Source organism: Canis lupus, chromosome 32, assembly GCF_048164855.1.
Source record: "Canis lupus baileyi chromosome 32, mCanLup2.hap1, whole genome shotgun sequence".
Lineage (NCBI taxonomy): Eukaryota > Metazoa > Chordata > Mammalia > Carnivora > Canidae > Canis > Canis lupus.
Window position 1 is genome coordinate 42,927,703 of NC_132869.1, and position 15,897 is coordinate 42,943,599.

The following is a 15,897-nucleotide window of genomic DNA, read 5'->3' on the forward strand; positions in this document are numbered from 1 at the left end:
AAGAGTTGGACACTGAACCCATGGAACCACTCAGGCACCCCCCCCCCCCCCAAAGAAGACATTTAAATGGCTGGTAAAAAAAGTTCAGCCTCACTAGTAATGATAATAAAAATATATAATTTTAAAAACAAACATAATTTGCTAATGAATTAAAAGATACTGTTATCAAAATTTCTGTATGAAAAAGAACTCGTGACTTGAGATATTCTCTCCACCCTCCTCCCCCTCTGTGCCCCCCCATTTGTGCTCTTCCCCTACTCCTAAATAAATAAATAAATAAATATTTTTTAAAAAGAAGAAGCATTCCTAACAAGACTGAAATTCTAGCATAGGAGTCAGCAAACTTTTCCTGTAAAGTGCCAGGTAGTAATTATTTTAGACTTTGCAACCAGTGCCATATTTTTCACAAGCCATTAAAATTTTTAAAACAAGATCATCACTGTTGGCAAGTTTGAAGGTAAATGGGCACTTTTCATTTGGTAGAACTATAATTTGTCACAAGCTTTCTGAAAGGTGATTTGATAATAAATTGTCAAAAGCTTTAGACTTTATTTGGATAATCTTTTATCTGACTGAATTTTCTAACAAGAAATGTCACTTTGTTTTTAGAGAGAGAGAGAGTTTGAGGAGAGGCAGAGAAGAGGGGGAGAGAGAATCTCAAGCAGGCTCCATGCTGAGCTGAGATCATGACCCAAGCCAAAATCAAGAGTTGAATGTTTAATTGAACCATGTGGGTGCCCCAACAAATACCACTTCTAAATGTGAGGAAAAAAATCACAGCCACTGATTGAATGGAGAGTAATAGGGAGGAAGATTCTGAGGGAGTTATGGAGGGTCACCTGAGGCCATTAGGCATAGAGAAAATGCTGCTTGAGAAAAACATTTTGAGCATCCTGTCAAGGTTCTGGGGCCAATGAAGGAGAACTAGGCTTTCCCAGCAAAGAACAAGGAAATGTTTATACTCCCACTCTCATGTAGAGGAAAGGAGACTTCAGATTTTCCTGTGTGTTCTTCATTTAACTCTCACAACTGTTTTTCTTCTTGATCTCTCTTCTACACACTTGGTTTTCCAGGACGGCACAGGTTGAGTTGTAGAAGTAGCCTGAATTAGTACCGTTGTCTTTTTAATATGTTTTTAAGTGGAGGCTTTTAAAATATAAGCATGATATGTCATGTCTTTGTAAACTCGTGGCCTTTTTAGATAAGTAGGGTTATGTTGCTGTGCTGTGGATGAAAAATCCCAGACCATGCATCATCTATGTAGCTTCCTGGGTAATATGGTAACTTTCTGGTGAACAGTGCTCTAGGGAAAAATTGTGACCTGATTATGTTTTCACCCACTAGCAACCAAAAGAAAAGATTAGGTTTTTCTTTTTTTTCTCTGTTGATTTAATCTGTCATATGTCTTGAATTGACAGACCAACTTCTTTGGCTTGGGAGGTGAAGAAGATGTCTCCGGGACGTCATGTGATTCCAAGTCCATCGACAGATAGAATAAGTGTAACATCAAATGCTCGAAGAAGCTTAAATTTTGGGTGAGATGAATGCAAAAAAGCCTGCTAAGGCTTGCATTACAGTAAATTATTTTCTGTGGATAATAAAACTGATATACTAGTATAAAAAAAAAAACTTGTATATGTTTGTGTATGAATTCAAAATTATTTGATTAAAAAGTTAAAAGAAATCCAGGACAGTAAAGTTTAACTTTTAGGAAATGTAATATCAACTATAATTAGGATCCAAAAATTAAAACCCATAAACATATTCATACTAAATGATTCGTAACATGAACTGACAATTTCTTTTACAACAAAAGATCTAAATATATATCATAAACTGTATTACTGTCATGAAAATTTTATCTTTATGCATTGTAATCCCATCAGTGCAGTTTTATAATTATTGTTTTAATGCAGTTATATTTTAAATCAGATAGAAAAAAGTTATAAACAAAAAATACATTTAGAAATTATTTTGTATTACCTATGTAGTTATTTTTATTAGTGGTCCTTATATCTTCATGTGGATTCAAGTTATTGTTTAGTGTCCTCTCGTTTTGGCCTGAAGGACTCCCTTTAGAATCTTGTTGGGCAGGTCTGCTACTGACAGTTTTTCTCAGTTTTTGTTTTTCTGAGAATATATTAATTTGTCCTTCAGTTTTGAAAGATAACTTTGTAGTAGATAGAATTCTTGGTTGAAAGTCTTTTTCTTTCCAACTTTGAATATGTCCTCTCACCTCCTTCTTTATGTTTTAAATTTTTAATTTTTTTTAAAGATTTATTTTTTGAGAGAGAGCGAGGGAGGGAGAGAACGGTGGGAAGGGCAGAGTGAAAATCCCAAGCAGACTCTGTGCTGAGCACAGAGTCGGACTTGGGGCTTGATCTCATGACTGAGATCATGACCTGAGCTGAAACCAAGAGTTGGATACTTGACTGACTGCACCATCCAGGCTTCCTTCTGACTTAATGGTTTCTCTCTCTCTCTCTCTTTTTTTTTTTTTTTGACTTAATGGTTTCTGATGAGAAAGCATTTGTCACTCTTGCTAGGGATCCATTTTGAAATGCCTCACTTATCTCTTGCTGCTTTCATGATTTTCTCTTTGTCTTTGGGTAGTTTGTGATGTATCTAGGTGTCGACTTCTGAGTATATTCTATTTTTGAAGTTCATTGGACTTTTTGGATGTATAGATGATTGTTTTTCATCAAATATGGGAAGTTTTTGTCCATTTCTGCAGATATCCTTTTTGCACCTTTCTCTTTCCTGGGAATCCCACTTTACCTATGTTGGTACTTGTGACAGTATTCCACAGGTCTTTGAGACTCTATTCATTATTATGCATTCTTTTTTCATCCTGTTTCTCAGATAATCTTAATTGTCCTCTTTTCAAGGTTGCCTATTCTTTATTTTGCTGGCTCAAATCTGCTGTTGAGTCTCTCTGGTGAATTTTTCATTGCAGTTACTATATTTTTCAACTCCAGAATATCTTTGTAGTACTTTTTTATTTACTTTCTCTTTATTGATACTATAGTTGGTGAAGCATTTTTTTTGCATACTTTAGTTTTTTAGACACAATTTTCTTTTGTTCTTCAGTATTCTTTGAAGATAATTATAGTACCTGATTTAAAGTCTATTAAGCCCAGTGTCTTGGTTTCCTTGAGGACAGTTTCAATTACTCTTTTTTTAGGTGTGTATGAATGGATCATACCATCCTCTTTATTTGTATGTCTTGTGAGTTTTTTTTATTGTAACTGGATATTTTATTTTATTTTTATTTATTTATTTTAAAAAAGATTTTATTTATTTATTCATGAGAGACAGAGAGAGAGAGAGGGAGAGAGAGGCAGAGACACAGGCAGAGGGAGAAGCCGGCTCCATGCAGGGAGCCTAACGTGGAACTTGATCCTGGGTCTCCAGGATTAGGCCCTGGGCTGAAGGCGGCTCTAAACTGCTGAGCCACCTGGGCTGCCTCCGTAATTGGATATTTTAAATAATGGTGGCAGCTTTGGAGATCAGATTGCTCCCTCTTTAGGATTTGTTGTTGTGGCTGTTTGGTGGCAGTGATACTGGTACTGTTTGTTCAAGAACTCTCTTGAACTAGTTTTCTGAAGTCTGTTTTCTTTGTCATGTGTAGTTACTAAAGTTTCTGCTTGATTTGACAGAGGTGTCTTAAATATCTTGAATTAACAAATGTCCTAGGTCTTGTCTGGTTCTGTGTATGTGTTGTACCTACCTTCAGTGCTCTGGCATTCACTTCCTGCTTCCTCAGAGCCTCAGGCTTAATCACAAGTGAGATGTTAGGGCATTCTCAGAACTTTCCAGAGCATGCACAGAACTCTGTACATAAATGTGGCCTTCTTGATTTCCAGGAACATGTAGGAGCTTTTCAAAGCCTCCTGTGCCATTCCACTCTCCAGATTTTCTTTCAAGTTTTTGGTCAGCCCCTTGTGTGCCCTAAATGTTATTACCACCTCTGATAATGTTAAACAGTCATCACTGTTGTTTTCCTGAAAATGTCCCTGGGGAAATTTGTTTTTAAGACAAAGTTTTGTTTGGACTCTTAATTCTTTAGAGTAAGTGTTAACATTGGATGTGTAATAGGAGGGGTGGTAGGTAGTTTGGTCAATTCTCTTTCCTGTGTTAAAACCTAACCTTTCTTAACTGCTTTTTATCCCCTCCCTGACATGCCATAGTCATTTTCATCTCGTTACTGAACCCTGCAGCTACTTGTATTATTATTACATTTGCAGTGTATTACAACCTTTTTTAATGTTTCTTTTTTTGTACTTATACTCTGATCTTTAATGCAGTATCTTTGTCCTATCTTCTGCATCGCAAGCACCTAACATTGTACCTCGCACTTAGAGCTCAGTAAGCTTACTGAGTAGAGCCAAAATTTTGCTTTCAACAGAGATTATTGGATAGTATTGCGTTTGGTGAAGGTTGATGGACTTTGGAACCTTAAAATAATTGCACTTTAGTAGAATAGGAGAAAGATATATAAGCAAACAAAACCAAATATTTGTATATTTAAGCACCATTTTAAGGGATGTACTTATATAATGTATTCTATTGATCTGTGTTTTTAGAATGTTGTATATTACATGTTTTGTTTTAACATTGGAAGCCTTTAATGCATGCATGGTTAAAGTTCTTGTGTTGATCGTCATCTAATCATATTGTTAGATTAAATGGTATTTATCATCATTGTAAAACCTACATTTTTTTCAGTGTGCTGAAAAATTGTGGTTCATAGGCTACGTTTAATGTATCTACTCATTTTTCTCTTACTGGTTAAGTGTTTACTTAGAATATGTGGTCATCCTGCTTGTTTATTTCAAATTGTCTTTATCATTTTAACTCAGAATTTAAATATTAAGTAAACCAGTTAAATATAAGTTTACTGTTTTTGTGAAAACTTAGACAAATTCTTAGATAGAAAGAAAAGAAAGAAAGATAGAAAGATAAAGGTGACTTAAAATTTTGCTATCACGTGAGGAGTGGATGTGAAAGATTGAGGAAAATATTGTTAAAGTTGAGGAGTTTATATACTTGGAATGTTTAATAGGTGTCACTAAATTCTCACTTCATTTTAAAGAAATCAAAATTGGATGTTGCCAATGATGCATTATACTTGTGGTCGTGGTTCATGTAAGAAATGTACAAGAAGAAAAAAACCTGTTTTGATAATGTCAATGTCAAAAATTGACAAATTAATGCACATTTATACTATTAAAAGATAGGAGTTTTAAATTAAAATGTTTAAGGCATATTTGTATATCTTTTACGGTTCCCCATTTAACTGAAGTTTTCTTTTAAACTGAGTGAGAGTTTTTATATTATCCCCGTTTCCATATATTATACTATCTTAGGTTAATGAAGTATTAGACCAACATAAATTTATGACTATATTTGATTTAAATTGCTATGGTAATATAGTACTCTGTATATGTGGATATACACACAGACAAGATATTTAAAGTAAATCTATATATTAATTATATATTTAAGATTTTAACTTTTTTTGAAAGTTAAACAAGTTTGAATTGTGTTAAGTATATTTAATCATATTGTAAATATCAGTGATTAAAAAGTGACTTTTATATAACCAAACTAGTGGGGAATAAAATGTCACACTGCTTTTTTATTTGGAAACATTCCAAGTTCTTTTTTTTTTTCATGCATATTCCATTTCTTTTATTGGCTGCATATTTCATAGTATATATTTTTTCACTTTTTCAATTTTTTTCAAATTTTTTATTTTTTACAATGTAAATATTAAATTCTTAGTATATAAGTATTAACACACTGCTGCACAGGCAGTGGGCCAAATAAGAAATCAAACAGCAAATCAAAATATATCTCAAAAAAAGAAAGAAAACACAATATTCTAAAACCTATGGGATGTGACAAAAGCAGATGTTAGAGTGAAATTTAGGCTATCAATGCTTGTATTGGGAAAAATAGTTGAGGGATCCCTGGGTGGCGCAGCGGTTTGGCGCCTGCCTTTGGCCCAGGGCGCGATCCTGGAGGCCCAGGGCGCGATCCTGGAGACCCAGGATCGAATCCCACGTCGGGCTCCCGGTGCATGGAGCCTGCTTCTCCCTCTGCCTGTGTCTCTGCCTCTCTCACTCTCTCTGTGTGACTATCATAAATAAATAAAAATTAAAAAAAAAAAAAAAGAAAAATAGTTGAAATAAATAACATTACACCACAAGGAACTGGAAAAAGAAGAACCTTAGCTGAAATTTAGTAGAGGAAGGAAGTAACAGAAAAATCAGAAGTAAATAGAGACCAGAATAATATTAAGTATATACTTAAATTAAAAAAATTTTTAACTTTTATGTTTGATTTATTAATGTGGAACTTTCTTCATAGGAGTTCATCTGGCACAGTGACTGCTCCCCGTCTGGCTCATACAGGTGTCAGCTGGGCTGACAAGGTAAAGGCTCATCATACAGGCTCTCCTGCTGCTTCAGATGTAGCATCTGCTCAGTCGTGCCCACCAATGACAGTGCAGAAGACTTCTCGCAAAAATGGCAAGTGACTTTTTTTTTTAATGGAGGGGGAAGGGCAGAAGGAGAAAGAGAGAGAGAGAGAGAGAGAGAGAGAGAATCTTAAGCAGGTTCCATGCCCAGCACGAGCCTGAAGTGGAGTTTGATCTCACAATTCTGAGATCATGACCTGAGCCTAAGTCAAGAGTCAGGCACAACTGACTATGCCACCCAGGTGCCCCCAAAATGGCAAGTGACTTTGAATCAATCTTTTTATGTAGTAGACAGGGAGAAGCATATAGAGTTTATATAATATTAATGTACCTTAAAATGACCTTAAAATAATAAGATAATCTTAGAAACTATATAAAAGCTTAGGCAGATCATTCTAGTCTCAGGTTTGCCCGGTGTAAACTTTAAGAGAATCATTCTTTTGTCAGTTCATTTATAAGATCCTTTATGAGTCTTTTGACTTAAAGTAGAGAAAAACTGATCACTAATTCATTCTCTAGGCAATACAATGTCACCACTTAATGTCATTAATATTTGAATATTATTTTGGTACTACAATGATACTCTGTTTATCTTTGCTTACACATTTGTTTTCTATATCATCAAAATAATTAAAGGGCACAAATAAATTGGACTGTTATTCTGAGGGCCTGTTTATCACATAAGAATTTCCTTCATGGACTTTGACACCAGTGGTGTTTGTACTTTATTATATAAAACCTGGAGTATACAATGGAAAAGCAGAGATCATAGGAAGAAATTTTAAGAAGAGATTGGATAGTATCAGTCTTGATTTGGGAAAAGAAATCCTGATACAAGGGGGAGGATGGGTACCATGAAGGAACAACCAGAGACTATGATTCTTATTAATCAAAAATAGAAGTAATGACAACAAGAATATAGCAGATAACCAGATCTCTTATGGGAACATAGGCATTTTCTTTTCTCTCTTAACTCAAAAATGTCTGAACTTAGAATATAAAAAACCAAAACTGATTGTCTAATGTAAAACAAAATTTCCTTCATATAGTATTTTTATATAGAAATCCAGTGTAATTTTTTTATTTATAATTTTTTAATTTTTATTTATTTTATTTTTTATTTTAAACATTTACTAAGTTTAAGTTGTGCTAACTTCTGATATATAGAAATGTGTATCCATGTAACTATATTTATATGTATATAAACACACATAAACATAATTCATATCTATAGTAATATTTGGAGTTTACCTATGAAATTAATTTCATTTTGTGTCAAATATCGCATCTTTTACAATAAGCCTAATGTGTTCATGAGAATCTTCAGTCCATCTGAGGTGAGGAATATAATCCTGGGTAGGACAGGAATATAATCCTGGGTAGGACAGGAATATAGTAGAAGAACGATCAGAACTGCCTCTAGCCCATACAAGGTGCCTTGGTACAATTGATACAAGAAAAAGGAGTCACATTGTCTGGGTAGACACAGCCATACATCAATAAACTCGGCTTGGTGGGTGGAGCCCGGCAGGATCTTAGCTCTTATTTACTGTCTTAGCCAGGTGCCCTTGTATATGGGGTCACAGTCGTGGAGGAGGATGCTCATTGGTGGTGGGAACAGAAAGTGATTAGGCAACCCTTGTAACAGCTTTAATCCTTGCTCAAAAACACTGATTTAATTTGTCTGGCTGAGTTTGGTTAGATAGAGGGTCCATTCTTCTTCCAACTACTTCTGTTGATTTAGTTGAAGAGGGAGACCTTTTTTTTTTTTAGATTTTTAAAAAAGATTTTATTTATTTATGAGAGACAGAGAGAGAGAGAGAGAGAGAGAGGCAGAGACATAGGCAGAGGGAAAAGCAGGCTCCTCACAGGGAGCCCAACGCGGGACTCGATCCCGGGACTCCAGGATCACACCCTCGGCCTAAGGCAGGCGCTAAACCGCTGAGCCACTCAGGGATCCCAAATAAATAGGATCTTAAAAGAAAATAAAGGTGTATTTCAGCAGAATTGGAAAAGAAGTCCAAATTTATATGTATGTCACACATCTTTAAGATAATAAAGCAAAAACTGACATAATCAGAAGGAAAAATGAAAAAATCTATACTCATACTAGGAGATTTTATTTATTTATTTATTTATTTATTTTTTTAAAGATTTTATTTATTTATTCATGATAGAGAGAGAGAGAGAGAGAGAGAGAGGCAGAGACACAGGCAGAGGGAGAAGCAGGCTCCATGCACCAGGAGCCCGACGTGGGATCCGATCCCGGGTCTCCAGGATCGCGCCCTGGGCCAAAGGCAGGCGCCAAACCGCTGCGCCACCCAGGGATCCCCTTTTTTTTTTTTTTTTTTTAAAGATTTTATTTATTTATTCATGATAGTCACAGAGAGAGAGAGAGAGAGAGAGAGATACTAGGAGATTTTAATATAACTGTCTCAAAATTGGTAGTATAAGCAAACAAAAATCAAGATGTAAGATATGTGAACAAAGTCATTAATGATCTTGACATAATGGATATGTGTAAAAATATGCTTATTCTTTTCCATTTTTTTTTCTTTTGATGCTTCAACCGGAAACCTTTTTTTTTTTTTTTAACCTAGAAACCTTTTTACTAACATGTCTTCTAGTCCACTAATCTGTGTATCCTATCCACATTGTCTTAGCTATATTAATAATAACTAGTTTGAAAAGTCTGTATGTGAAAAGTAAAATAAACTACCTGTTGGTTTGTTTCTTTAAAAACATTTTTTGGGGAGTTTTTAGTTATTAAATGTTAAAAACATTTTTTGGGGAGTTTTTAGTTATTTGACCCTGTTTTTGTTTGTTTTTAGCATGCCTGCCTCATAATATTTAATTGAATGTTTAACTGGTGTATTTAAAATTATAGAGGCTCCTTTCAAAAATATTGTTTTTTTCTTCCAGCAAGGAGGTAGTGTTTAAGCAGGTCACCTTAATTCTTTAAGGGTTGGTTTGAGGTTTTATTAAAATTGATATGTTTCAGTTTTGTCCTTATTCCTTTTGCGTCTTAACTGAAAATCTGCGGTGTTTACCACGACTACTACATTTCTTAATTCCTCAGCACTCTACAGTTGCTATAATATCTGCTTAACTCATTAGCATCCCAGCTGCTGCTCTTTGCTGGGTATCTTGGAGTCTTGCCGTGCGTATGCAGGCTTAGTAGACTCCTAAGGGAAGGTTAAATACAGATTTTTTGGGCTTACTTTCCTGCAGTTCCTGCCTCTCCATGATTTTTGCCCTTGAAGTCTCAGTTGTTTTAGACTCATTGAGCTGCAATATCTGTCTCAGCCAGACAGAACTGCTGGTTTCTGCAAGGACTCACTTCACCGGCATTGTGAATTTGAAATGTCTTCAGGGAAAACTTCTGGGGTGAATGTAGATCTCATGTTATCCTTCCCTTTTCTCAGGAATTGTAGTTCCTCAAATCCCACCTATTTGGTTGCTTTCCAGTATCTTTAGACAATTCAGTTATATAGTTTGTATAGCTTTTATCGTTGTGTTTGGCATGAAGAGGTTAATTTTGATATAGGCTACTGTCATGGTAGTAACTGTTAAGTCCAGATATATATCCAAGTACCCATGGAACATTTACCAAATTGACACATGCTGAGCCATTAAACAAATTTCGGAAAATGTTAGATGATTAAATTCATTTTGTCTTCCTGAATACAGTGGAATTAAGTTAGAAATGAATTTTAAAAGATAGCCATATAATTCTCAAGGTTTTGGAATTTACAAATGTATTTCTGAATAATCCATTAGTCAGAGATAAAATCATAATGAAAATTACCAAATGGGAATTCAGTGAAAATTAACATTTAAAATCATGTGGGTTTAAGGTAATGCTGTGCTTTGAGGAAAATTTCTAGCTTCAATTGCATATATTAGAAAAGAAGAAAACCTGTCTCTGGAAATTAGAAAAGAACAAGTTAAACCCTAGAAATATAAGAAAGAAGGGGAATATGCAGGTGAGAACTGAGAAAGTCAGCAGAGCCAAAAGATAATTATTTGAATAAGCTAATAAAATTAATAGACTTCTAATACCAATCATGAAAAAAAAAGAGACAAAGCATACTACCAGGTATGAAATAAGGGTATGGGGAGAGATCCCATGGACGTTAAGATAATAAGGGTAAGAGCATGGATAGAGATCCCATAGATACTAACATAATAAGAGTATATGAGGAACAATATAATAGACTAAATTTAGAAACAGGAGAAAGTGACAAATTTCTTGAAAAACACGAGGAAACCAAACTTTCATAGCAGGAATTAGAAAATCCTGGAGAAATTTAGTAAATATTTTTTAAAAATCTGCGTCTATAATTAACATTTTTCCATAAAGAAATTTCCTGGTCAAGGTGGCTTCACTGTGAATTCTTTCACACTTCTAAGATAAAAACAACATTAATCAGATAGAAACTCTTACTGAGAATAAAAAGGTGGATTTTGTTTTATGATGCCAGCGTAACCTTAATATCAAAACCTTAGATGGATATTATAATAGAAACCATTTTTCTTGAACATTGATAAATAGTAAGCAGAATATTAGTGAATTAAATATAGTGATAAGTGATAGTGAATTAAATATAGTGATAAGTGATATAGTGATAAGTGATTTTAATTCTGGAGTGTAAAAACTATGATATGAAATACGATTTTGAGTTTAGTGTACCTACAAGATTATTCTAAGTATTTCGAAGCTCTCTGACAGGTTAATTGCATGATTTGCCATTCTCAACTAGTGTTCTTCATTATGGGAATGATTTTTCAATATAGTTTTTACTGAAGTTTCCTTAAAAATGTAATTTGTTCATAGCTATTTTCTTAGTGTCTAAGAGATCTGTGTTAGTTTCTATTTTGATAAGCATTCCTCTTTGATTTGCTTCAGTTATTTCACTTTTTCTTTTTTTTACATGATAGTATTTGTGTTGGCCATCATTTTGGTTATGGACTATGTCCAAGTGTTAAGCAGTATTTCTTTCTATAAGAAAGCTTTGAAAGTGGTGGTGTTTTTCTTCCTTTAAAAAGTAAAGTTATTAATCATACTGCTCCTAAGGGTGAGCCAGTTAAATTAAGTGGAAACTAAAATTTTTTGTTAAACTTAATTTCATACATAATTTTTTTCTTTTGATATCTATGAGTTTTATAAGGTTCATTTTATATTTTTATATATATTATCCTCACTTCCCCAACAAAAGTGGCTCAATTTTATTGCAGGGAAGCTAGGGAGCAGCAGTGCAAGAGAGGATCTCTGCAGGAACTCCCATTGCTGATCAGGACTGCCAGGCCCCAAGTCTGTCTGGAAGTCAGGAGAGGATAAGTGTCCTGTTCTCTTTGGTCCATCTTGGGTCCAGGGGTTCAGGTCCTTGTTACTAGGGGTGAAGTAGGAAATAGCCTTTCCTCTTCCCCAGGGTCTCCAGCAGAGTGTTTACACTATGCTCAGATTTGATGCAAAGCTTCTTGTTGGGCAGGTCAATGTCAAGCTCAATTCCTCCTAGCTTGTTGAGCACCTGACTGCATTAGTGCAGCCTTCACAGGTCTCCTCCTCAGAAAAGTTGTGCTTCAGCAGGATAATGGATGTGGTGGTAACCATGGCGACCCCTCTTATTTATATATATATATAAATATATATATATATATATATTTAAAAGACAAATGTCTATCCACTGATAAATGGATAAAGAAGATTGTGTGTGTGTGTGTGTGTATAACGGAATATTACATCAAAAAAATGAAATCTTGCCTTTTGCAACAATGTGGATGGAACTAGAGTGTATTATGCTAAGTGAAATAAGTCAGAGAAAGACAAGTCAGAGAAAGACAAGAAATCATATGATTTCACTCGTATGTGGAATTTAAGAAACAAAATGGATGGACTTAGGGAAAGGAAGGAAAAATAGAGTAAGATAATGAACACTGGGTGTTGTATGCAACTAAATTCTACCCCTGAAACTAATACTACAGGATATGTTAATTAATTTCAATTTAAATAAAATCTTGAAAGAAAAAAAAGACTAGTGGGTTTAACATGCTAAATTTTTTTAAGTTTAATATGGATGAAAATTGATTACAACTTGGATAGTGTATGATTTAAGGTATAATATTAATTTTGTTTGCCATAATGATATTTTTATATTTAAAAAAAATCCTTCTAAAGACACATACTGAGTATTTACAGAAATGATAATGATGTCTAGAATTTGTTTTAAAACCTTTCAGAAAAACAATGGGGAAGGGGGACTAGATGAAATAACAGCATCAGAATGTTGATAATCGGATGATTGGAACATGGGGCTCATAAGACTATTTTTCCTATATTGCATGTTTGGGTATCTTTGTAATAAAAAGTTAAAAAAGTACAAAATAAATTTAAACATACTTTCCCCTTGGAGATTTCCAAGTCCAGACCTTTGAAATAAAAGATTACAGGTCTGTCTTATCTTTATTTTAAAATATAAAATACAATACTAACACAGTCATTATATTTTTAAAAATAGAATAGTGAGTTAACATTCTCAGGAGGATGTGCATTTTGTAAGGAATTTTTTTCCCCTTGAAATAAAATCCCTTCCCATTAGTGACTCATGTGGTGGTATGATCTTGATACCCAATCAGAAAAGTAGTTTGCACAGTGATGTAAGTTTTCAGTTTTTCAGGAATAAGTTTCAGAAATCAGCCTACTTTTTTCCTATTAATTTTTTTCATATTAATTTTTATACCATCTTTGTTAAGATTCAGCTCATATACAATTCATCCATTTAAAATATACAATTAAAAAATATACAATTCATCTATCTTTAGTATAGTCACACATATGTAGTACCATAGTCACAGTCAATTATCTTCATCACCTCAAAAAGATATCTCTTGGCAGTGATTTTTTGGATTTGACACCAAAGGCAAAGGTAACAGAAGCAAAAAGCAAGTGGTACTACATCAAATTAAGGAGCTCCACATAGCGAAAGAAACCAACAAAATGAAGAGGTAACCTACAGAATGGGAGAAAATACTTGCAAATCATATGTGATTAGGGTTAATAATATCCAAAACATATAAAGAAGTCATGCAACTCTATAGCAAAAAAGAAGCAATATAATTTAAAAAATGGGCAGAGGATCTGAATAAATATTTTTCCAAAAATGATATCCAGCTAGCCTCAGATACCTAAAAAGGTACACAACATCATTAATCAAAATCTCAGTGAGATATCACCTTTCACATCTGTCAGAGTGGTTGTCATCAAATAGACAAGAGATTGAAAAAATGTTAGAATGTAGAGGAAACAGTACCTGGGTACATTGTTGGTGGGAATGTAAATTGTTACAACCACTATGGAAAACAATATGGGGTTTCCTCAAAAAATTAAAACTGCCATATGATCCAGCAATTCCACCTCTGGGTATATATCCAAAAGAAACGAAAGCACTACCTTGTAAAGATCCTATACTCTTTGTTCATAGCAACATTATTTGCATTAGTCAAAATAAATAATTTTAGTGCCCATTGATCCATGATATAAAGAACATGTGGATAAAGAACATGTGGTGTGTATGTACTTGAAAGTTGCTAAGAGAGTAAGTCTTAGAAGTTCTTATCTCAAGAAAAAATAATTGTAACTAGGTGAGGTGCTGGATATTATTAGCTAAACTTATTTTGGTAATCATTTCTCAGTACATACATATATCAAACAATATGTTGTACCTTAAACTAATACAATGTTATATGTCAGTTATATCTCAGTAGAACTGGAAAGGAAAAAAAAAAGAAATCTCATACCCTTTAATAAACCCTTGTAACCCTGAATTCCCCGTATCCGTTTTAGTATGTAGAATTTTCACAGTACTTTATTTAGCCATTCTGATAGGTATATAGTGATCTCTCATTGTGGTTTTTAATTTACATTTCTCTAATGGCTAATGACGTTGATTATCTTTTATGTACTTATTTGTCACTTGTATGTACCCTTCAGTGTAATGTTTCTTCATGTCTTTTGCCTATTTTCTGCTTGTATTATATGTAATATTACTGTTGAATTTTGGAAGTTATTTATATGTTCTAGACAGTCCTTTGTTGGACTGCTTTTTTAATCTTTTGTCTTCACAGAGTTTGTTGTAAGAAAAAATTTACAGTTTTGATGAGGTCCATGAGGCCTCCTGTTTGTGGATCCATGCTTTCGGTGTCAAGTGTCAGAACTCATTGTCTAGCCATATGTTTGAAAGTTTCTTTTTTATTTTTCCTAAAGGCTTTATAGTTTTACATCTTAAATTAGTGACACATTTTAAGTTAATTTTTTGGGTGAAGTGTGGGCTTTAAATGGACGTTTACGTTTTTGCCTATGGATGTCTTGTTGCTTCACCACCATTTGTTAGAAAAATCTCTTTTGAAATTTTGTTAAAAATCAATTGGGCATATTTGTGTGGGTGAATTTCTGGGTTTTATATTTTATTTCGTTGATCTGGGTGTCTGTTGTTTCATCCATACTGTACTGTTCTGATTACTCTCGTCTGTGGTAAGCCTTAACATTGAGTAGAGTGATTGCTTTTACTTTATTCTTTGTTTAAAAAGTTGTTTTTAGCCCTTTTAGTTTGTGTATGTATAAATTTTAGAATAAGCTTCTCTAGTATCTAAAAAAATTATTGCTGGTGTTTTGATAGGAATTACATAACAGCTGTTGATCATTTTAGAGAGAATTGACATTTTTACTAAGCTGAATTTTCTAATCAATATTCATTTTCTAATGAACATGCCTTTCCATTTATAGGTCTTTTTTTCATCAGCCTTTTGTAATTTTAGTATACACATACTGTACCTTTTTTTTGGACTTACTACTAAATATTTCATTTTCTTCATTTTAATTGTAAATTTTTGAAAAGATTTTTATTTATTTGAGAAAGAGAGAGCACAAGTGGAGGGTAGGGAAAGAGGAAGAGGGAAGAGGGGACTCCCTGCTGAGCAGGGAGGTAGACTTGTAGCTCCATCCCAGGACCCTGGGATTGTGACCCAAGCCAGAGGTGGACACTTAACTGACTGAGCTACCCAGGTGTCCAAGTGTAATTGTAAATTGTTTTTGATTTCAGTTTCCACATGTTCACTGTCAGTATACACAAATGCAGTGGATTTGTATTGAATTGTATTGAATTCTTTTACTGAATTTATGTAATTATTCTGGAATTTTTATATATATTGTTTGGGATTTTCTGTGTAGACATGTCATCTGAAAATAGGGATAGTTTTATTTCTTCCTTTCCTTTTTTATTTTTAAGATTTATTTATTCATTTGAAAGAGAGAGGAGAGAGAGAACATGAGCAGTAGGGGAGTAGCAGAGGAAGAGGGAGAAGCAGACTCCCACTGAGCAGAGGGAGCTTGATCTGGGACTCAATACCAGGACCTT

The 15,897-nt window shown here is 34.0% G+C and overlaps 1 protein-coding gene across 10 annotated transcripts in view; it reads left to right on the plus strand.

The window, feature by feature from the left end:
• Window positions 1-15,897, plus strand: part of SCAPER (S-phase cyclin A associated protein in the ER) — a 431,009-nt gene that overhangs the window by 72,188 nt on the left and 342,924 nt on the right. For all 10 annotated transcript variants that reach the window (XM_072809831.1, XM_072809829.1, XM_072809834.1 and 7 more), the window contains 2 exons: window positions 1,419-1,535; window positions 6,376-6,536. In XM_072809831.1, the coding sequence (XP_072665932.1) occupies window positions 1,419-1,535; window positions 6,376-6,536 (278 nt within the window). The remainder of the gene's footprint in view (window positions 1-1,418; window positions 1,536-6,375; window positions 6,537-15,897) is intronic.